General features: G+C 41.1%; 3 protein-coding genes across 3 annotated transcripts in view; all 3 read left to right on the top strand.

Moving 5' to 3' along the window:
• Nucleotides 1–1,394: 1,394 nt before the first annotated feature.
• On the top strand, nt 1,395–8,279 carry gdpd3a (glycerophosphodiester phosphodiesterase domain containing 3a). Its single transcript, XM_068727964.1, has 11 exons — nt 1,395–1,475; nt 1,689–1,879; nt 2,228–2,270; nt 3,125–3,260; nt 3,960–4,005; nt 4,164–4,282; nt 4,599–4,688; nt 4,826–4,959; nt 5,134–5,193; nt 5,429–5,480; nt 6,903–8,279. The coding sequence occupies exons 2-11, from the start codon at nt 1,741–1,743 to the stop codon at nt 7,029–7,031; spliced, it is 948 nt and encodes a 315-aa protein (XP_068584065.1). The 5' UTR covers nt 1,395–1,475; nt 1,689–1,740; the 3' UTR covers nt 7,032–8,279.
• Nucleotides 8,280–8,777: 498 nt separating this feature from the next.
• ypel3 (yippee-like 3) lies at nt 8,778–13,542 on the top strand. Its single transcript, XM_068727965.1, has 5 exons — nt 8,778–9,149; nt 10,285–10,403; nt 10,669–10,712; nt 11,405–11,513; nt 12,394–13,542. The coding sequence occupies exons 2-5, from the start codon at nt 10,287–10,289 to the stop codon at nt 12,481–12,483; spliced, it is 360 nt and encodes a 119-aa protein (XP_068584066.1). The 5' UTR covers nt 8,778–9,149; nt 10,285–10,286; the 3' UTR covers nt 12,484–13,542.
• A 2,608-nt stretch (nt 13,543–16,150) lies between these two features.
• The window catches only part of atp6v0ca (ATPase H+ transporting V0 subunit ca), a 6,967-nt gene continuing 5,258 nt past the window's right edge, over nt 16,151–17,859 (top strand). The window contains exon 1 of the mRNA XM_068727991.1: nt 16,151–16,391. Within this exon, the coding sequence (XP_068584092.1) occupies nt 16,316–16,391 (76 nt within the window). The 5' untranslated portion in view covers nt 16,151–16,315. The remainder of the gene's footprint in view (nt 16,392–17,859) is intronic.

The following is a 17,859-nucleotide window of genomic DNA, read 5'->3' as shown; positions in this document are numbered from 1 at the left end:
TCCGCATGTTGTGTCCTCTTGAAGATCCCATGTGCAAGGAACATAAATTGCCGTCTGTTTTTCATAATTTTTCGACGTCACGACAGGAACAATTCTGAAAAGATTATAAAGAATATACATTTTTATGCATCGTTTGACGCTATTCATCGTCACATCGCCCAGCCCTACCAAGACGCCTGGTCTGGTTTCTCTGGGTGTCTATTTGTGGGTCTTTACACTATTTTTACCTTTTACCAAATGACCCCCCCCCCCCCCATGAATCTGGCCCCCCCATACATGCGTTTCTAAGCCCGCCCCTGTTCACTACAGCACCCGTCTTGGAAAATGCAACAGCTACAAAGACACTATTGGGGAAGAAAAATAAAATAAAATCAGTGCAGACCTGCAGCAGAGCTCTGGAGCTGGTGTCACTGATTGTTGCCGTGGAAACGCTGTTCAGCAGGTGTTGCCATGGAAAAGTATAACCATGGAGACATGGCTTTAACTTTGTATGGTTAAAATGAGTCTTTATTTATTTGTGTGAATGTGTGTAACTGTAGAGCAACGCTTTCCACTACAGACCAGACCTGAAACATCTTTGTGACTCCAGAACGTCGACACTGAGAGTCATGGGAATGAACGCGATTAACGGCATCTCACCGTGAAACGCAGCACTCGCTTTTCCAGCTCTGCAGCTTTCCCACCTTCCTACATAACGTGTCTGAGCATGGCTTCCCCGTCCGACCCCGACATTCCCAGAATCTTTAATGAGAGCAGCAACGTCTGCTTAGAAGTTAAACATCTATCTATAAAACGTGGAGCATGATGTGTCTGTCAAAAGGACATGAATTGACCAGGACTCATATTTTGCACGACAAAAGGAGACTCCTGCAGAAGTGAGAGAATGCTGGAAAGCTTGTTCTCGCTTGTGGTGAACACCAGGCTCGTTGTGACATTCAGAGGGGTGCTCAGAGCGATTGTTTGTGTCCAGCTTTGCTTTTGAACCTGAACAATGCAGCACTTCACTTCTGCTGACTTTGTGCTGCATGTAAAGCGAGAACGCGTGCCCGTAGATGAATTGTTTTCATATTTCTGTCCTTGTGGGTCAGAGTTGAGTTTACATATCTCCACACACCACCTTTGTCAAATATACACACGTCGAAACCTGCTGCAATCCAGGACGATGCCTTTTGTCTTTCCCAAGTATCAACTGCAAAACTATGTTAATGCTCAAATTCAAATGAACACGTTCAATCTGGAAAAGGACAAATAGATGCAAACAACTGTTAATGTATCCTGTGATGTTGCTCGTTAATGTCATAAATGCAGCAATGAATGGCCAACCTCACACTCTAAACAATGAAGTAAATCCTAGTTGCCCAGGTGTGACTCACACAAAGCCACCAGTGTCCCAGCTTAACAAAAGCAGGGTAAAGAGTGGAATAGTATTGCCTCGGGCAGGGGAGAGTCCAGAGAGAGAGGGAGAGAGCCAACAGGTGAGTTCTGGGTTAAGAGCCGGTGGTTCATTAACGTATTTTTACAGCTCTGAAGGCTTCCAGATTGTGCAAGACGGAGACGAGTTTCCAGTCTGTCCGGTTTTTTTCTTCTCTTCCAAGAAAAACAGAGCCGGTTGTTTTCAGTTGAGCTTTTGGATCTCTACACTCAAAGTTTGCTGCAGATCTTCATTAATCTTTTGCTTCTGTCCGAAGTTGTGCGAGTGAGATCGGGCAGAGATCACTGGACGTGTTCGCAGGAAAAAGGATGAGCGGTTTTCTGTACTTCATCCTCCCAGTTCTGGGTGGATACACTCTCACCTCGGTGTACCTGCTGAAGAACCCCCACATTCTCCACAGGAAGAAACGCACAGCGTTTTACTGCACACGCATCTCACACAGAGGAGGTAAAGGCTCATCTCACTCACTTGTTGCACACAGCCTGGAGGTTAAATCAATCTAAACTAACTTTCAAATCCAATCTTTATTTGAAGGCGTTTTTCTTTCCTTTATAATGTCAATAACCTGCAGCAAAAAAAAGCTCAAATTTAAAAACACAGCCAACACCACACTGTGATTGCAAACTTCATAACTCCGGCTGATGAAATATCTGGCATAGTTTTAATAATATCACTATGAATTTTTCAACACTGATGTGTCCTCCTCACCTTAAAGTAGAGACAGCGATGTAATATTCTCTGAAAGGACTCAGCTGTGAGCAAAAAAAAACAAAAAACTACTCTGTCTGTGACCAGGGTGTGGAGAGAGGATAGAGGGCACGATGGAGGCGTTCACACAGTGAGTACCAAACTCAACACACCTTTCACATAGAGCAGGTCTAGACAGAGACCCAACAGTCCCCCATGAGCAGCACTACAGAGACACTGAACCCCAAGTTCAACTTAATGCTTAGGCTGCTTTAAATGCAGCGGTCAGACTTTGTGTCTCTACCTGTATGTCAATTAATCTCTTTTAGGAGAGAAACTCCCCTTTAATGGGTTTAAACCTTGAGCAGAAGCAGGCTCTTAGTGGGACGGCCATCTGCCTCGGCCGGTTGGGTAAAGAGAGAGAGAGAGGTTTTATGTAATGCACCCTGTTCTTTTTCTTCATAATCTGACTTGACGTTTTGGCAATATTGTCCTTGTTACATTCATGTCAATAAAGCATATTTAATTGAATTGGGAGAGACACAGAGATACGCAGCAACAATAATAACACAACAGCTATAATAATTTACTCTGATTCTATCTTTTCTGTCTAATAAGGCTGAGACTGAGTGATTCTCCAGGCTTATAATATACTGTAATATGTGATAAAAGAGGGAACTTACATTTAGAATCTTTCCTCTTTGCCTTGGTTGCTGTCTAATAAACTGTCCCTGTGAGATTTTAGGCTTAACAACTTTCACTGCTAATATATAAATCAGAGTATTTAAGAAGTCAAAGATGCTGGATGTCAATGACGTACTGTATAAAATAAGTGCAAGATATGTGCTTCATGAGTCCTTTGTTTGCTGTATTAATTGTTTATGATGATGAAGTCTTGCATGCGTTTTAGTCTCATATACAGGATTTTAGGAAAAGCTAGAAGAGTAGAAGTGAACAAACGCTGCCTCACTGTTCAAGTATCAAACGCATGTATCCCTCCTCCAGTGCGGTGGAGCAGGGCACAGAGATGCTGGAGATGGACTGTCACTTAACCCGTGATGGACATGTGGTGGTGTCACATGATGAGAATCTGCTGAGGCAGACCGGCCACGACGTCACCATCTCCTCACTCAACCTCCAGGTGAGAGGCTGCGTCACAATGTCAAGCTGGGGATGAGATTCTCACATTAAAACATGAATTATTAGCATTTACATAGCACTTAGCAACGTGCAAAACAAAGCCACATATTCACTTAAAACTTACCCACGATGCCTTAGAGCCACGTCTCACACAGCTGGCATGATTTCTAAATGAGTTACAGCACTAGAGATAAAACCTTGAGCTGCATCTTTAACATCGGTGTGTTTTCAGTGCAGTTTGTAAACCACCTTCATTAACGCTGCTGTGAGCCACAGGCCCCGAAACTGATGTTACAAACACATCTCCGCCGTGTGTTGTACCGGATTAAAACACACAAAAACCTGCTACAGACCTCCGTTAACCCAAGTCAACAATAACGAGCACAAAAGGTTGTGTTCTGAAGAGAGTGTTTAGGCCCTGTCTACACATATACAGATATTTGCATGTGTGCAATAGGTCAAAACGTAGAGAAACATATCTGTATATGTGTCGACGGGGCCTTATATTAACATTTATGTTCTTCTGAAACTAAGAGTAAACGGTCACTTAACCACTGAATTACCTTCAGGTGAATCTTTGACTTTGCATCCAACTATTTTGCATGCAGTAACTCCTTTTTATGGTAAGCGCAGTCAATTTCACAATAGTATAACTTTACAACACAATTTTCTCTTTGCATCTGCTTATCAACTCTTTCAGGATTTGCCTCTGTATAAAGAGAGACTGGAGGTGACGTTCTATAAAGGTGAGTTCCTCCTCACATTCTCTTATTCTCAATCATTAACAAAAAAATCATTTAGTGAAGAAGTAGGGCAGTAGGCGTGTGTGTGTGTGTGTGTGTGTATGTGTGTGTTGTGTATGTGTGTGAGTGTTAACCTTAGTGTTCACACATTCCTCCTCCAGGTTCCTACAGCAGCGGTGCAGACAGGAAGTTCGCTCTGCTGGAGGACGTGTTCAGGAAGTTCCCTGAGATGCCGGTCAGCATTGAGATCAAAGAGAACAACAAACAGCTGATAGAAAAGGTGCAGGAAACCTAAATAAAAAGAGCAGCTTCAGCACTTGCCCAACGATGTAAAAGAATCTCCAAAATATGAAACCATGCTTTTGTGATGCTCAGCAACTTTCCAGTCAAATGACAACATTGTCCCTGATGTTGAGATTTAAATAACGCTCACTGTTTGTCTTTGACTCTGCTTTTTTGCATTTTAGAATTCATGTTGCTTTAAACTCACACATGTGAAAGTGGTCTCTTTTAAAGTCAACACATCCTGCTTATGAGCATTTCTTTGACATCAAAATGTAAGCTGATACACCTTCATATCTCTTGTCTGTGTGTAGGTGTCTGACTTGGTTCGAAGCTACAACAGAGAGGAGATCACTGTCTGGGCCTCAGTGAAATCCAAGATCATGGAGGAATGCCGCAGAACGGTACATAGACCACCTGGGGGAGACAAAGTTACTTGTGCAGCATCAAGTCAAAGCCAACATCACATTTTTAGTTTTGCCTTTGATCATTTTGTGATTGCTTGTTTTAAAGAGAGAACTGTCTCTTTGCTTCTCGGTAGAACGGCTCCATGCCGTACAGCTTCTCAGAGAGCCGAGGTGTGCTGCTTCTGCTCCTCTTCTACACCGGCCTGCTGCCCTTTGTGCCGCTGGGGGAGAGTTTACTGCAGTTCTACCTGCCTCACGTCATGAACAGGTGTGTGCATGTTGAGTGTGTGTGTCTATGCGTGTGTTATCATACAGCAAAGTTTCGACTTTGTTAGTTACTACTTTCTTTATTCTTCTTCTCTGATTTGATGTTTGATGAGAGATGAATGTGTCACAATACGGATGTGTCTGATGTTTCTTTCTCTGTCTCTGTGTGCTGAAGGACGTTCATTCCTGAGAAGCGCATCCTGAGGAACAAGTTGCTCGTCTCTTTGTTAGAAAAGTGAGTCAAGTTTCCTGTGACTTTGTTTTGATGTACAAATCCAGAACGATCGTCACCAACCACGTCAGAGAAAATAACTCAAAGCACGACTGAGACAATTATCCACAGAAGGGGTGATGCTTTTATGCAGAATCACATGTTCAATACTGTACAATAATGTTCATGTGGCAGCAAATTCTGGATGTTTTTACTGCTATTTCTGTAAAAACTGAATTATTCTCTGCTGTCATTCCAGAGTCACAATGAGGAAGAGTCTGTTCAAACACCTCAAGGCTCGTGGAATTCAGGTATGAAACTACATAGGTATAGGCAGAGTTAACGATGAATAGAAGACAAGAACCGTAAAACACTCACAAGTTTAGATAAGAATAGGAAACACCATAGGTACTGGATAATCTGACCAGAAATACTCAGACGGTTTCCATGAACTGTTGGTATTTATTATCCTCCACTAGTGGTTAAAACCTTCCACTGGATACCTTTGAACACTTAGCTTCCTAAATCCTACAGCTGAAGGTGAAATGAAATAGAACTTTATTAATTCTGAAGCAAATTCTTGTGCAAATAAGAGAAAAACGACAGCTTAAAATATAAACATGTATCAACAATAGAGTAATACATGTAAAATGTATAAGAAGTAATACTAACAAGAATAACAAATTCTATTATTGAAAAGTAATAAAAAGTAATAATGCACATGACGTATTGAAAGTAATATTGCAAGATGTTAAAAATGTAGTATTGCACAATGTTGAAAAAGTTATTGTTCTCAGTGTCCGACGTTTCAGCTACAATAACAATAACAAAAATCTCAAATTGTAATTCCCAGATGAAAAAAAAAAAAAAAGAAATAGCTGATCAGCTGCAGGACCTACTTTAACCAAAGCACCTAATGGTTTAATGCACATCACACGTCCGTATTTCAGGACTCACAGTGACGCTCACACAGCCGCTCTCAGTGTGTCGGGAGCATCATCTCTGTCCTGATGTGAGTCATCTCCGCCGGGATGAGGTCACCCCCATCGTCCGGTCATCAGAGGTCACTGAAATAGTTTGAGCACGAAAACAATTGAAGTCACATGTCTCATCAGCTGCTGAGGACCTCAACGCATTTGAATGTTTATGAGTGATTCTAAGAACAGCTTGTCCCCTCGTCAACCGAATAAAAAACAGAGGGTGAGATTTCCTCCAGCAGGAACACGTGGGCTTGTGTGAATACTAGAAGTGGGAATCAAAGGTGACTGGAGATACCTTCTTTCAGTAAAACACTGTGAGACAATCACCTGTGATACATCATGATAACAACAAAGAAGCCTAAAATACATGTTCGTATAAGCACTCTGTATATTTCTATCACAATGCTGCTGCCACGGCCAGTTATTTGTCCACACTGCAGTGTGAACAAGTGATGCTCCGAGGTCTCACTTTAAGCCGATGTCTGCTGTATTTGGTCTGAGACGACTGCTACCCGTCAAATTTAGGACAGCAGGGTTTTTGTTTTATTGATGGTCGAGTCACGTACAGTAGCTCCAAACTGCAGGACGGATGACAGAGAACAGGACTCTATCTCACCCTTGTTGTTTCGTTGACATCATCTACTCCCTATTTATTTGAGAAGGTGATACAAACTAACCTTTTTTTCAGCTGTTAGGTCTGCAGGAGCCCGAACAGATCTCGTCATGATTTACTCATTTATCTTTTACCTGCAGGTGCATTTGTTTGTGTGCAATAAAGACGACGACATAAAGGCTGCATTTGATGTCGGGGCCACAGGGGTGATGAGTGACTACCCGACTCTTCTGTCCAGCTACCTCTGCAGAAACCAATGTCAGGATTGAACCCAAACGCGCCCTTCACATCACAACAGCTACTGAGAACTCAGCAGCTTTCTGATGAGTGAGGATCGAGTGAAGAAAAGACTGTGAAAGAAAAGTAAATACAAGAGGCGTGAGACCTTCACCGGGACACGATTAGTTGGAGGAGTTGTTGGTCTATTGAAAAGAACAGAACTTTCATTCAACTCTTTAATCTCAAGCCTTCACTGTAGATACAATTATCTGCTATCGGGTCGTGTCTACGGCCTCCACCCTTGGTGTGTCAAACACAGCCCACAGGGATTTATCTCAGCAGCAACTACAACGCTGACAGAGTGAAGCGTTCTCTTTTATTAGTGCACATGGGTCACAGTACAAAAGTAGTGACAAACTAGACATAGCTTTACAGACGAGTAGACAATCTTTATGTTTATGTTAAGTTTGTTTTGTTTTATTTCAGTCAAGTCAGTTTGTGAAAAAATGGCGCAGAAGTGTTTGTTGCTGAAGTGAACATCTAACCAGCTGCACCAGAGAGAAAACATGACTTTGTTTTGACTTGGACGTTATTTTCTGGCATTATTTGATTGGTTTGAGTAAGTGGTGGACTTTAGAAATGCATGATTTGGGACAATGTACTTGGATTTATGCTTTTATGTTCTTTTTGTTGTATTAAGATGAAAAGAACAAATACATGCTGGAAATCAAAGCAAAGAAAGGGTATGCTTATTTGTTCTGCAAATATATCCACGCAGGTGAATAGAGCGTCATTAACATAGTGTTTAATACAGTCACGTATCTACTGTACAGGAGGGTTTACATGTGCAGTTAGCTTCACCTGTGTCCTTGTTTTCCCAGGCTACGGTCAAAGTCCAGCCACACCGCTGTGAGAATAAACAACCAGTCTAGTGCTGAAACAAAGGCTGCATTTTTCTGACCTGCTTGGCTGTGCTTTGCAGTGTGACAAGTGAGTGAATGGATTATTAGTGGATCAGTGCAGACTGAAGTCTTTAATGCAGTAGATGTAAAGAGCAAAGGTTTAAATAAGTGAAATAATGTTCCTGTGAAGACACAACAACCAGGTCTGTAGCTACGGTTTAACACACATGGCATTTCACCAGTTTTATTTTTATTGTCTTAAGTGTGGTTTAGATTACACATGTTGGAACCTTAATTTTTTTTTTTTTTTTAAATGTGTCTTTTAGGCAAAAAAAATCAAACCTTACTTTGAAAAATCATTCTACAATTGTGATAATCAATAAATCATTAAAAGAATTTCTACAAACAAAATTGCAAATTTTACATTTGAATATGTACCGTTGGTCTTGTTTGATTTTGTAAAGATCTTTTGCAGAGTGTGTGCAGGAGTCAGTCAAATGTCTTTGATGATGCTGTGCTGAGGGAATTTTTACCTCCTTGCAACTGGCCTGCATACAACATAGAGGCTCCACATTATGTTCGGCCTCGAGACAGTTATGCAAACAAAATCAAGAGACAACAACCAAAGCCACCTCTCCATCTCTCCTGTCAGAAGAAATCAAAGGTTTCCTGAATCTCATCACATAACCGCAAACATTTCCACGCATTGTGTAAGTTTGACCCGTTTGCAGATCGTCTCAAGGACTTTTTTTTTTTTAACCCAAATCCACCAGCAGGATGTGATAACCCACTAATAACATAACAGCAACCACACTGGTAGCCATAAAAGGCTCATGTGAAGTCCAATCCGATTGGTTGACCCACATTCTCGACGTCACCCGCCGCCTGCCATTGGTCGACGGGGATTTGTTTTGCACTCTTCAGACTTCCTCCTCCTGCGAGTTTTTAATAAACAAACCACATTTGTTTTTTTCTCCCGTCGGAGCCGCCGCACTGTCACCCCTGTCACCCCGTCAGCCTGCATGCATTGTCGGATCCCAGCTCCTGTTTTTAACCGAGGCCGCGCAGGAACGGGTTCCGATTCAAAGGAGAGAGACGCGGGTAAACGGGCTCCGCTTGCAACGACCAAACAGGCTGTGTTGTCTTTGTCCGAGCCGTCTGCGCGTGGTCGACCACGAGCCGCATTGTGCCTGCTTTAAATTAGATGTTTTTTTAAGCTGTCAGTCATATTGGTCCGCCGTGTAGACCGCGAGGAGCTTTCAACAGGTGAGTCCACGGACACCCGGAGATTTCCTGCATTGCGTATCTTGAGCTTATAGCCAGCTGTAGCTAACGGGCTAGCTGGGTCACAGCTGACGGACGCATCGGGCCGTTCGTGTCATTATTTAGGCGACTGACAGACGGTCATTCGTGTTGAGCGGTGCATAAAATGGCGCAACACGCGTTGCAAAGGGGCTTAAATGTAGGTTATCTGTTTGCATCTAACGAGGCGAGGATTGTTTGTGCAGACTGTTCTCAACCAGGAAGCAAACTGCCTGACCTGTGTTTTCAAAACGAATCCAACCAACTCTGTGTTGATGTAAAACGGTTCATGCTGTCTCTGATGTTAGCCTGACTACATGTCAGTCTCTGCACAGCGAGCATAAGAAGAAGGCAGACTACACGAGTAACGTTACAGCTCATTGTTTACCAGAGCCAGCGAGCTATCTTCATATAACGTTACACGTATGTGTCCACCTTCTTACGTAATGGTTCTATTTTTAGCCACTTGTTTCAGCTTTGTTGTGATTTAGCTTTTTAGCTGTATTTCTACTTGTATATTCCCGTAAATTGTTTTCTTTGAAATGTGCTTAAGTACATTTAGGGCAACTTAAAAACCCAGAGTAAAATGATTTTGTATAAGTACATATACTTAGTCAAAAAATCTGATTCTGATTAAAAAAGATTGTCTGATGCTGTCTAGACCCTGTCTGCAGATATAATAATGATGATGATGATGATGATGATGATGATGATGATGATAGATCAAATGTTCAGATGATTAAAAAATATAGTCATGGAATCATGTTATATAACATAGCCCAAATTGATAATCTTATTTATTTATTTTTATATATATATATTTTACAATAATGAGATACTAAGTGAAAGTTATGAGGTCGTAAATCCAATCTTATCATTTTGTTTTCAAAACTTTGACTTAGTATGTCATAATAATACTTGCTTCCTACCTTTATCATCCTTTTGTGTTTCCTTTTGGACTTTGACACTTTATTGACCAAGTTAATTGATTTAAAATCGGGTCGGGTTATGTCGGGTGAAAGCCTTGCTATTATCAGATGTGTTGAAAGCTGCTGTAAAACCTGTCTGTGTCTAATACCCTTGCTTCCTTCTTCCTCAGACATGGTGAAGCTGACAAAGGCCAAGACGTTCCAGGCGTACCTGGACTCGTGCCACCGTCGCTACAGCTGTGTGCATTGTCGCGCCCATCTGGCAAACCATGACGATCTCATCTCCAAGGTCGGTATGCTGCCACTCTTTTGTTGTGAGTAATGCTTTCAGGTGGCACGTAGCACCGCCTAATGACTCCCACACAGTTTAGAAAGTAGGAGAGCTGGAAAAACTGGACTGACCTAAAACAAAAGAGAAATATCCCAAAGTTAGTAGACGTTTTGGAAATGAATAAAAAAAAAAAAATGTATTTCATACTGTGTTGTGTTTGTTCCACAGTGGACACATGAAGCATTTTTCTCCTCTCATTTTATTGTTTATCCTTGTTTCTTAGTCTTTCCAAGGCAGTCAAGGCCGAGCCTACCTCTTCAACTCTGTGTGAGTATTTTGTTTTTAAATATTACTACACGTTAGCACAATGCATGTAAAGGTTTCCAGTCTTATTTTTGTATCTCCATAATCCCTGTAGAGGGGTAAATAGTGACTTCAGTTTTAAAATATACTTTCTTTTAATGTTCCTTTTTATTTACCACTTTGTTATCAAATCTTTTCAGATTAGTGTTGGTATCATATCAACTATTTTTGTGTGTTTATAAAAACAAAAATAAGTTAGTGAATGTATGATCTTCTTTGTTTTTCCCGGCGTATCATTTCAATAGTCAAGTTGTCCATGAAAACAAAGTCCCAGTATCAGACATGTTTGCTCTAACCACATTGCCAACGGATCATTTGAACCTTGAAGTTCACTTTAGTCACGCTACTTCTGGGTTAGTGGGTCAGAAATACGCAGGCTCTGACCCCAACATGGGAGCCTTTTAAAATACCTCCAGCACTTGATCTAACTTCAAGGTTTAAATCAAATAGATGCTGATCATCTGTTTTAGTGAAGCTCTGTTCTTAATGGTTTCGTGGAAAGTCATCGTCCCCATGACTGTTTCATGAACCGTAGTCTTTAAAATAAATCAATCTAGGACAGTAGGTCCTTCACTGGTTTACAGGGTAATGAGAGCAGTTTAATTACTGTGGATCAGAGAGGAGCTGCTCTTTGACAACCCTGCGTTTGGTTTCAGAGTGAACGTCGGCTGTGGTCCTGCGGAGGAGAGGCTGCTGCTCACAGGACTTCACGCAGTTGCCGACATCTACTGTGAAAACTGTCACACCACGCTGGGCTGGAAATATGTAAGCACTCACGTGTGAATGAATGTTTGAACAAAGAGGTTAAACATGGCTCCACAGATAGATGATACCCGATGGAGGTTTTGATTTACAGTTCAGCGTCAGATTTCACCCATTGATGTCTCCCTCGGTAACATTAGCCGGATGTAGTCATCCGATCCGTGTCCTGCTTTTACCTTTTTTTTTATTCCCCAACTGTGTTTACATTCCATATTTACTGAATGTAAGTGAAGGAGGCAAACAAAAGGTCTGCTAAATGTGTGTCACTGAAAAGCAGAAGCTTGCTGAGCCTTTAGTCAACTATCAAACTGATAGTGATGCTTCATTATCAACAACCTCCACTGGTAACTGAAACTTTTTTGGGGGGAAAAAACACAAAGGCAGATCAAGCTGACCAATCACATTTCTTGTGGCGCCCTCATGGTCCCTTTTTGTAGCCGGATGTGTAATCAGCGTTGCAGCTACAGCCGTTACATGTGTAGAGTTAGATACTACTGTAACCTTTTAACCCACTTCTTATTCTACCCAATTAATGATGTTACTGCAGATGACATAGCTTTTTTTTTTATTTCCATGCAGAAATAGGTTATTAATAGGCAGTAGTTTTAAAAGTGAAGCACACATTTCCACAACCTAATGTCACTCATTTTATCATATTGTAATATGTTAAAAGGTTTTGGAGGAAAAATATCTTTATTTATTCGGCCAAAACTACCGATGCAACCGAAATCAACACAGTAATCAGTTCAAATCTTTGAAAATATAAATAAATAGTATTATAGTTGAAGTAAATGACACATTTAGAGTGTCTGCATGTCCTTTTAATTAGGTTAGTACTGGATGGTATACTGTAAGATGACCTTTATGCACCTCCCTTCTGCAGGAACAAGCCTTTGAGCTGAGTCAGAAGTACAAGGAGGGGAAGTTTATCATCGAGCTGTCCCACATGATAAAGGACAACGGCTGGGACTGAGAAGGACATTTCCATCTTTCGTCATGACTTTTTTTTTTTTCAAAGGTTGCGTCCCCCTTCGACTTAAAGGGGTTCCAGTGTAGCTTCCTCATCCCGCGTACGAGCCATCGCCGTGTCACACTTTCACTTCGTGCGGCTTCGCAAAGAATAGCATGTGATGCCGTATCTTTTTCTGCTCTTCATGGTTTTTTTTCCAGCGACCACAGCGACACATTTGCTGATCTTGCTATCCAGATTTGCTGGTTGTGCTGGGATGTGGACTGAATGAGTACAGGGTGTGTGCGTGTGTGCGTGTGTGTGTGTGTGTGTGTGTGTGTGTGTGTGAAAGGCTGGGAGATGTAGTCACACAGGCAGGAGTGCGTGTTGGATTTTAAAGCGTGTGTTTGAGTGATGAGCGCTAAACAGTCTCGCTGTGTGGGGACGAGGCCACTGCAAATAATCTGTCCTTCTTACATATCGGACGCAGTTATTTGGGGTTTTCCCTTTTTTGAGTTTAAGGTGAACATTTAGACCCGTCTGGCCTGACTGAGTAAAGTTTATAGGCCTGTTTAACCCGTAGATCGCTTCTGAGTGATGACAGGGTGGGAATGCTTAAAGCAGTAAAGAGTTTATTTTTATTTTTTTATCAGTGACATTCATGTTTTTATAGTAAGATCTGAAACACTTGTTCATGTTTAGCTAAAGGCAATCAGGATGTTGAATTAGTGACGTTGAAGCCCACAAAAGTCTCCTGCAGGAATTCGTAAATCTGGTATGAGTGTCTTCTGCTTGTAGGTATACATTTTAGTGTGTGTGTACGCGCGTTGAGATGTCTTTAGCTGGATGGTGTTGTGAAGCATTAGCCTGGGGTTCACATCTAGAGTTTGCACTGCACAGCTGGGATACCTTCACCTTTACTCAACGCTGATGAGATCTATCCTACATGTGTTTGTGTGTAGCCTAACACGGAGCTGCCCTACGGATCCATTTACTCAATTGTGTTAGAGCAAAGTGTGATTAGGATTATGTAACATATTTATGGTGATTTTTTTTTTTTTTTTTTTTTTTTTTTTTTTTTTTTTTTTAAATATCTGCTTCTTTCATTAAATGTGTATTATTTTAACCTAATCTTTCATTAAAATACAGTGTGTCTGTAAACTGCGGTCAGTTTTCTTTTGCTTGCGATATCTTACTATGTAATCTTGCATCTGACACACACACACACACACACACACACACACACACACACACACACACACACACACACACACACACACTCTTTCATTATTAAGGTAATAAACACAGACAACGTGCAAGCCTGATCTCCAACACTTCTGCATCAATTTAACTTCAGTTTCAGTTTGTAATGTGTCATTAAAAACATGTTTAAGCACGTATGGAGCTCTCATTTATAGGGAGGAAGAAATTTGACAGGATGCCAGCCAGTAAATCAGCCAACAGATGGCGATGTGGATACTGTTAGAATAATGGTATATTGGTACTTAATAGTAAGTTATACCTCCATGTGTATATACTATATATCACTGCTGGTTCCATTCAGCTACCTTACAACACTCGGGGTCTGATTCCAAAAGGCTAATATTTCACAACATCTAGCATTGACTGTGCTTACAACACATATTGCAACACACCTCAGTTTCTTTGCTGCAATGTTTACATGATTCAACTTGTTTTTACAACAGGCAGCAAACGAAAGTCACTTTAATGTACGCTACCAACAAAGTCAACACATATTCCCTTCCTACTGTAAGGAAGTGATTGTTGAACTCGGAGCAGGTCACATGATTGAGCTCTGACCAGAGCGAATAGCTTTTCTTTATGACATGCAGCGGAGAGGCTGCTGACAGTCATGTGTGTGCAGCACACATTTTTCAGCTGTGTAAGATTTAAGTACACTACCGAGACACAATTGAACTAAAGGCTGTGAGAAACTTTATACAAGTAGTACTGAGGGAGGTTGATTCATTTTTCACATTCTTCTCTAATCCTCAATAATATGTTAGAGTGAGGCAGACGCTGCATGGTACATGTCAACATAGTGGTGAAGGTGTTTTTGATCCCAGTATACAGAAAGTAAATTATTGGGGGAACATTACAGCAACCAGATTACAATAAAGATTACATGGAGGAGTTGATAAGACCCTTAAAGAATTTATAAAACCCCTCAGAAGCCCTGTGAAGGAGTTGGAGCTGAAGTGTCATTAAAACTTATATAAAGCATATACTATACAGTATATACTGCAATATATTTTCTTTTTGCCAGAAGAAAATGTTTGGCTTATTGTTCATAAAAGTCAATTTAAATTTCCACCAGGCATGTATTAATTCATCATAACTCTTATGTGAGTAAATTAGTCCTACATTCATTTATTATGTTTGGTTGATGACCCCACCTGTGGACAAGGTGAGGATTTAGTGCCTTGCTCCAGGACACTTCAACCAGAGGTGGCTGTGGTGAAGATCAGCAGGTGCAGGACATCACCCTAATTTAATTGTTTATTTATGCACAGACAATATTTTGAAGGCCGTTCCTCAGCAGGCAAATTGGCAACACTTTTGTGTTGTGGTGAAATAAACATTTCTGTTGTAATATTCTGAAGGGTAAGTGATGTCATTTATGTAATGTTTGATCTAATCTCTCTCTCTTTTACACAACATGTTTTTATCCGTTCTATTTTATTACCAGTTCTTTTGCTCTGTAAAACACTGTAAAGCACTTTGTACAAACAGTGCTATAGGACTAACGTTGATTACATCATTATGATTATTATTCTGAAAATGCAAACTGACCATGAATATTTTCAAGGAGATGGATTATTAAAAGCTAAGACAAAGATCATGCTGGTCTTAGGATATAAAACTATACAGATAACAAACTTTCATAGTCATCAAGACTCACTGGGGGATGCTCTGAGAGAAAAGCACATTTTAAGAAACTAAACTGTGTAAAGAAGGTAAAATAGGATGTGATTAAAAATGCAATCTTTCCAGAAAATCTGCCCAAAAGAAAAACGTTCTGACGTGAATTATGAGGTGACATGTTGTTATAGCTGACATTAGGTTTGTACAGAGTCACCTTGACAAAGGCAGACTCAGGATGTGTCTCCAGGTCAGACAGTCTTAGTGTGTTTGAGTCTCAGAGGAATTCTAATGTTGATTTAAAATGACCTCTCCTTGTCAATAACAAAAAAACAAACCTTTACAACATACACATGCTAGGAGGGTGGCTATATGCTGGATATTATGGACACGGTGGTACTGTGCCTCTATATTATTATTGTTTATTTGTTGCTCCATTTTTTTAAATTATGGAGTAAACACAGTGTTTATGGTTGATTTTACTATTTAATTGAAACATATAACAAATACGCCAGCATGTAGTAAACCAGCGTTTCAACTGCAGTCAGTACACTTGCAGCAGAACATACCATATTATAGCCTACACACTGTACAAACTACTCATATAATACATTGTAGTATTACAAACTGGTGTGCGTGTAAAACAAATTTAAATCAAACGAGAATAATGTGTACAGTATACTTTACGGTGCATTAAACACCAAAGGTTAGTTATTTCGACCCTTGTTTGTGTTCGAGCACCCCCGTGTCCACACAAATGGATCGTTCCGAGATGGTTAGTCATGTGACTTTTTCCGTATCGCCATTTTCCTCTTCTACACCGGTGCTCTTTGCTGGCAGCTACGTTGTCGCCCCCCTTCTCAGTGTTTTAACCTATCCAAAGCGGACGGAGGGAAAAGGGAAACCTAAGAAGAAGATAGTCTAAGAAGATAGTCTGCCTTGTAGTTGTTGTCGACCCGAGAAAAGTGCGAGAATGTCTTCTGCGGAGAGCCCCGAGTACTCGCCTTTCTTCGCTGTGATGGGAGCCTCTGCGGCCATGGTCTTCAGCGGTAACTACACCAGCTCCTCCATCTGACATCTCGACCGTTAAAACCGTTACTGTCACAACGCTAACGGCGAATAAGCTCAGACAGATGTTCAGCTATTGTCACGCTATTAGAAACTACAAACATGGGGTCTTGTCTCACGAGAGATGACGGTGTTGGGTGTTAGCTGAGTCGGTCACGGCTCACACACCTGCCTGAGGATGATGAGCAGAGGCGGGGGAAGGTTTCCGCCGAGCTGACCACTGACGTTAGCTCCTGATGCTAACTAGCTAGCTACCTCCATCAGCCTGGTTATATCATATCAAGCTGTGATGCTGCCTTTCTCGGTGACGCAGACTCGTCTTTGAGGTGGCAGCTCAGGTCGACGAGGCCGTCTATTAATCTGTTATAATTAACTTATTTAAGGTCTAGATCCTCATGATATTATACGATGAATAAGATCGTTGCTGGGATTAGTCCCAGTCGTGGTTTAATGTGTGGTGTTCCAGGAGGGCCAGCATCTAAGGCCTAAAACACCAGTGAGGGGAAATGAAGGGAACATCCATCCATCCATCCACGTTTAGCATCCACTCGAGGCAAGGAGGCGGGGTACACCCAGGTTATAACGGAGGAAATATACATCGTGGTTTAAAAAATATATTTGGGTGGGGATTTACAGTCAAATCAGGTGATGTCAATTCCTGCATACACCTGTCTGATGTAGAAATCATTGATGGTTTGACATCAGGTGACAGTTTGTGGAGTTTGACCATTGAATGACAGTTATAAGATATTACATCTGGAGATGCACACTTTTATCAATCAATACAATTACAATACATAAACTCTCTCTTTCATAAATAAAAAAAAAAATCAGTAAATCACACTGCATGAAACTTGGATTCATTTTGATTAAGGTAACATCAGGATTAACACTGAGATGGTGGCCCGTCGTGCCTGAATGAGTGGATCTAAAACTCTACATTTTATAATGACAATGACCAGGAAACAGTGTTTAATGTGAATTGCTCACATTCAGTCGACACCCAATGGATTCAGTGTGTCTGTAGTTAAATCCAAATGATTTTTTTTTTTTTTTTAAGTGGGTTGTGACTGAGGTGAAAATGGAAAACACAGTTGTACTTCTAGCACAGCAGTGCCTGCAGGCTCTGTTTTAAGCTTCATCCTTCACACCCCGAGGCACACAGACACCTTGGCAGCAGCGTTATTTGTGCTTTAGAGCTGTGAACCATAAATATATTACACCATTCAGTAGAATCTCTCTTTAAGTTTCAAAACCGTTTGATTGTTCACAATAGAGTCAGGCCAGGATTTCTCGGAGGCGGCTCCATCAAGCATCCACAGGCGACATCTGTGTGAGGCTGATGACCTACTGGACATGTGATGTCCGTTCATTATCTATTATCTATGGGCTGCACAGTGAGGAAGCAACCAGTACAGAAGTGGCACTTGATGCATTTAAAATGGGAGG

The sequence above is a fragment of the Cebidichthys violaceus genome, unplaced genomic scaffold (assembly GCF_023349555.1).
Source record: "Cebidichthys violaceus isolate CVI_PGR_0920_01 unplaced genomic scaffold, fCebVio1.0.p SCAF_40, whole genome shotgun sequence".
In the NCBI taxonomy this organism is placed as follows: Eukaryota; Metazoa; Chordata; class Actinopteri; order Perciformes; family Stichaeidae; genus Cebidichthys; species Cebidichthys violaceus.
Note: the sequence above shows the minus strand (reverse complement) of the source record. Positions and strands in the feature narration are given on the sequence as shown.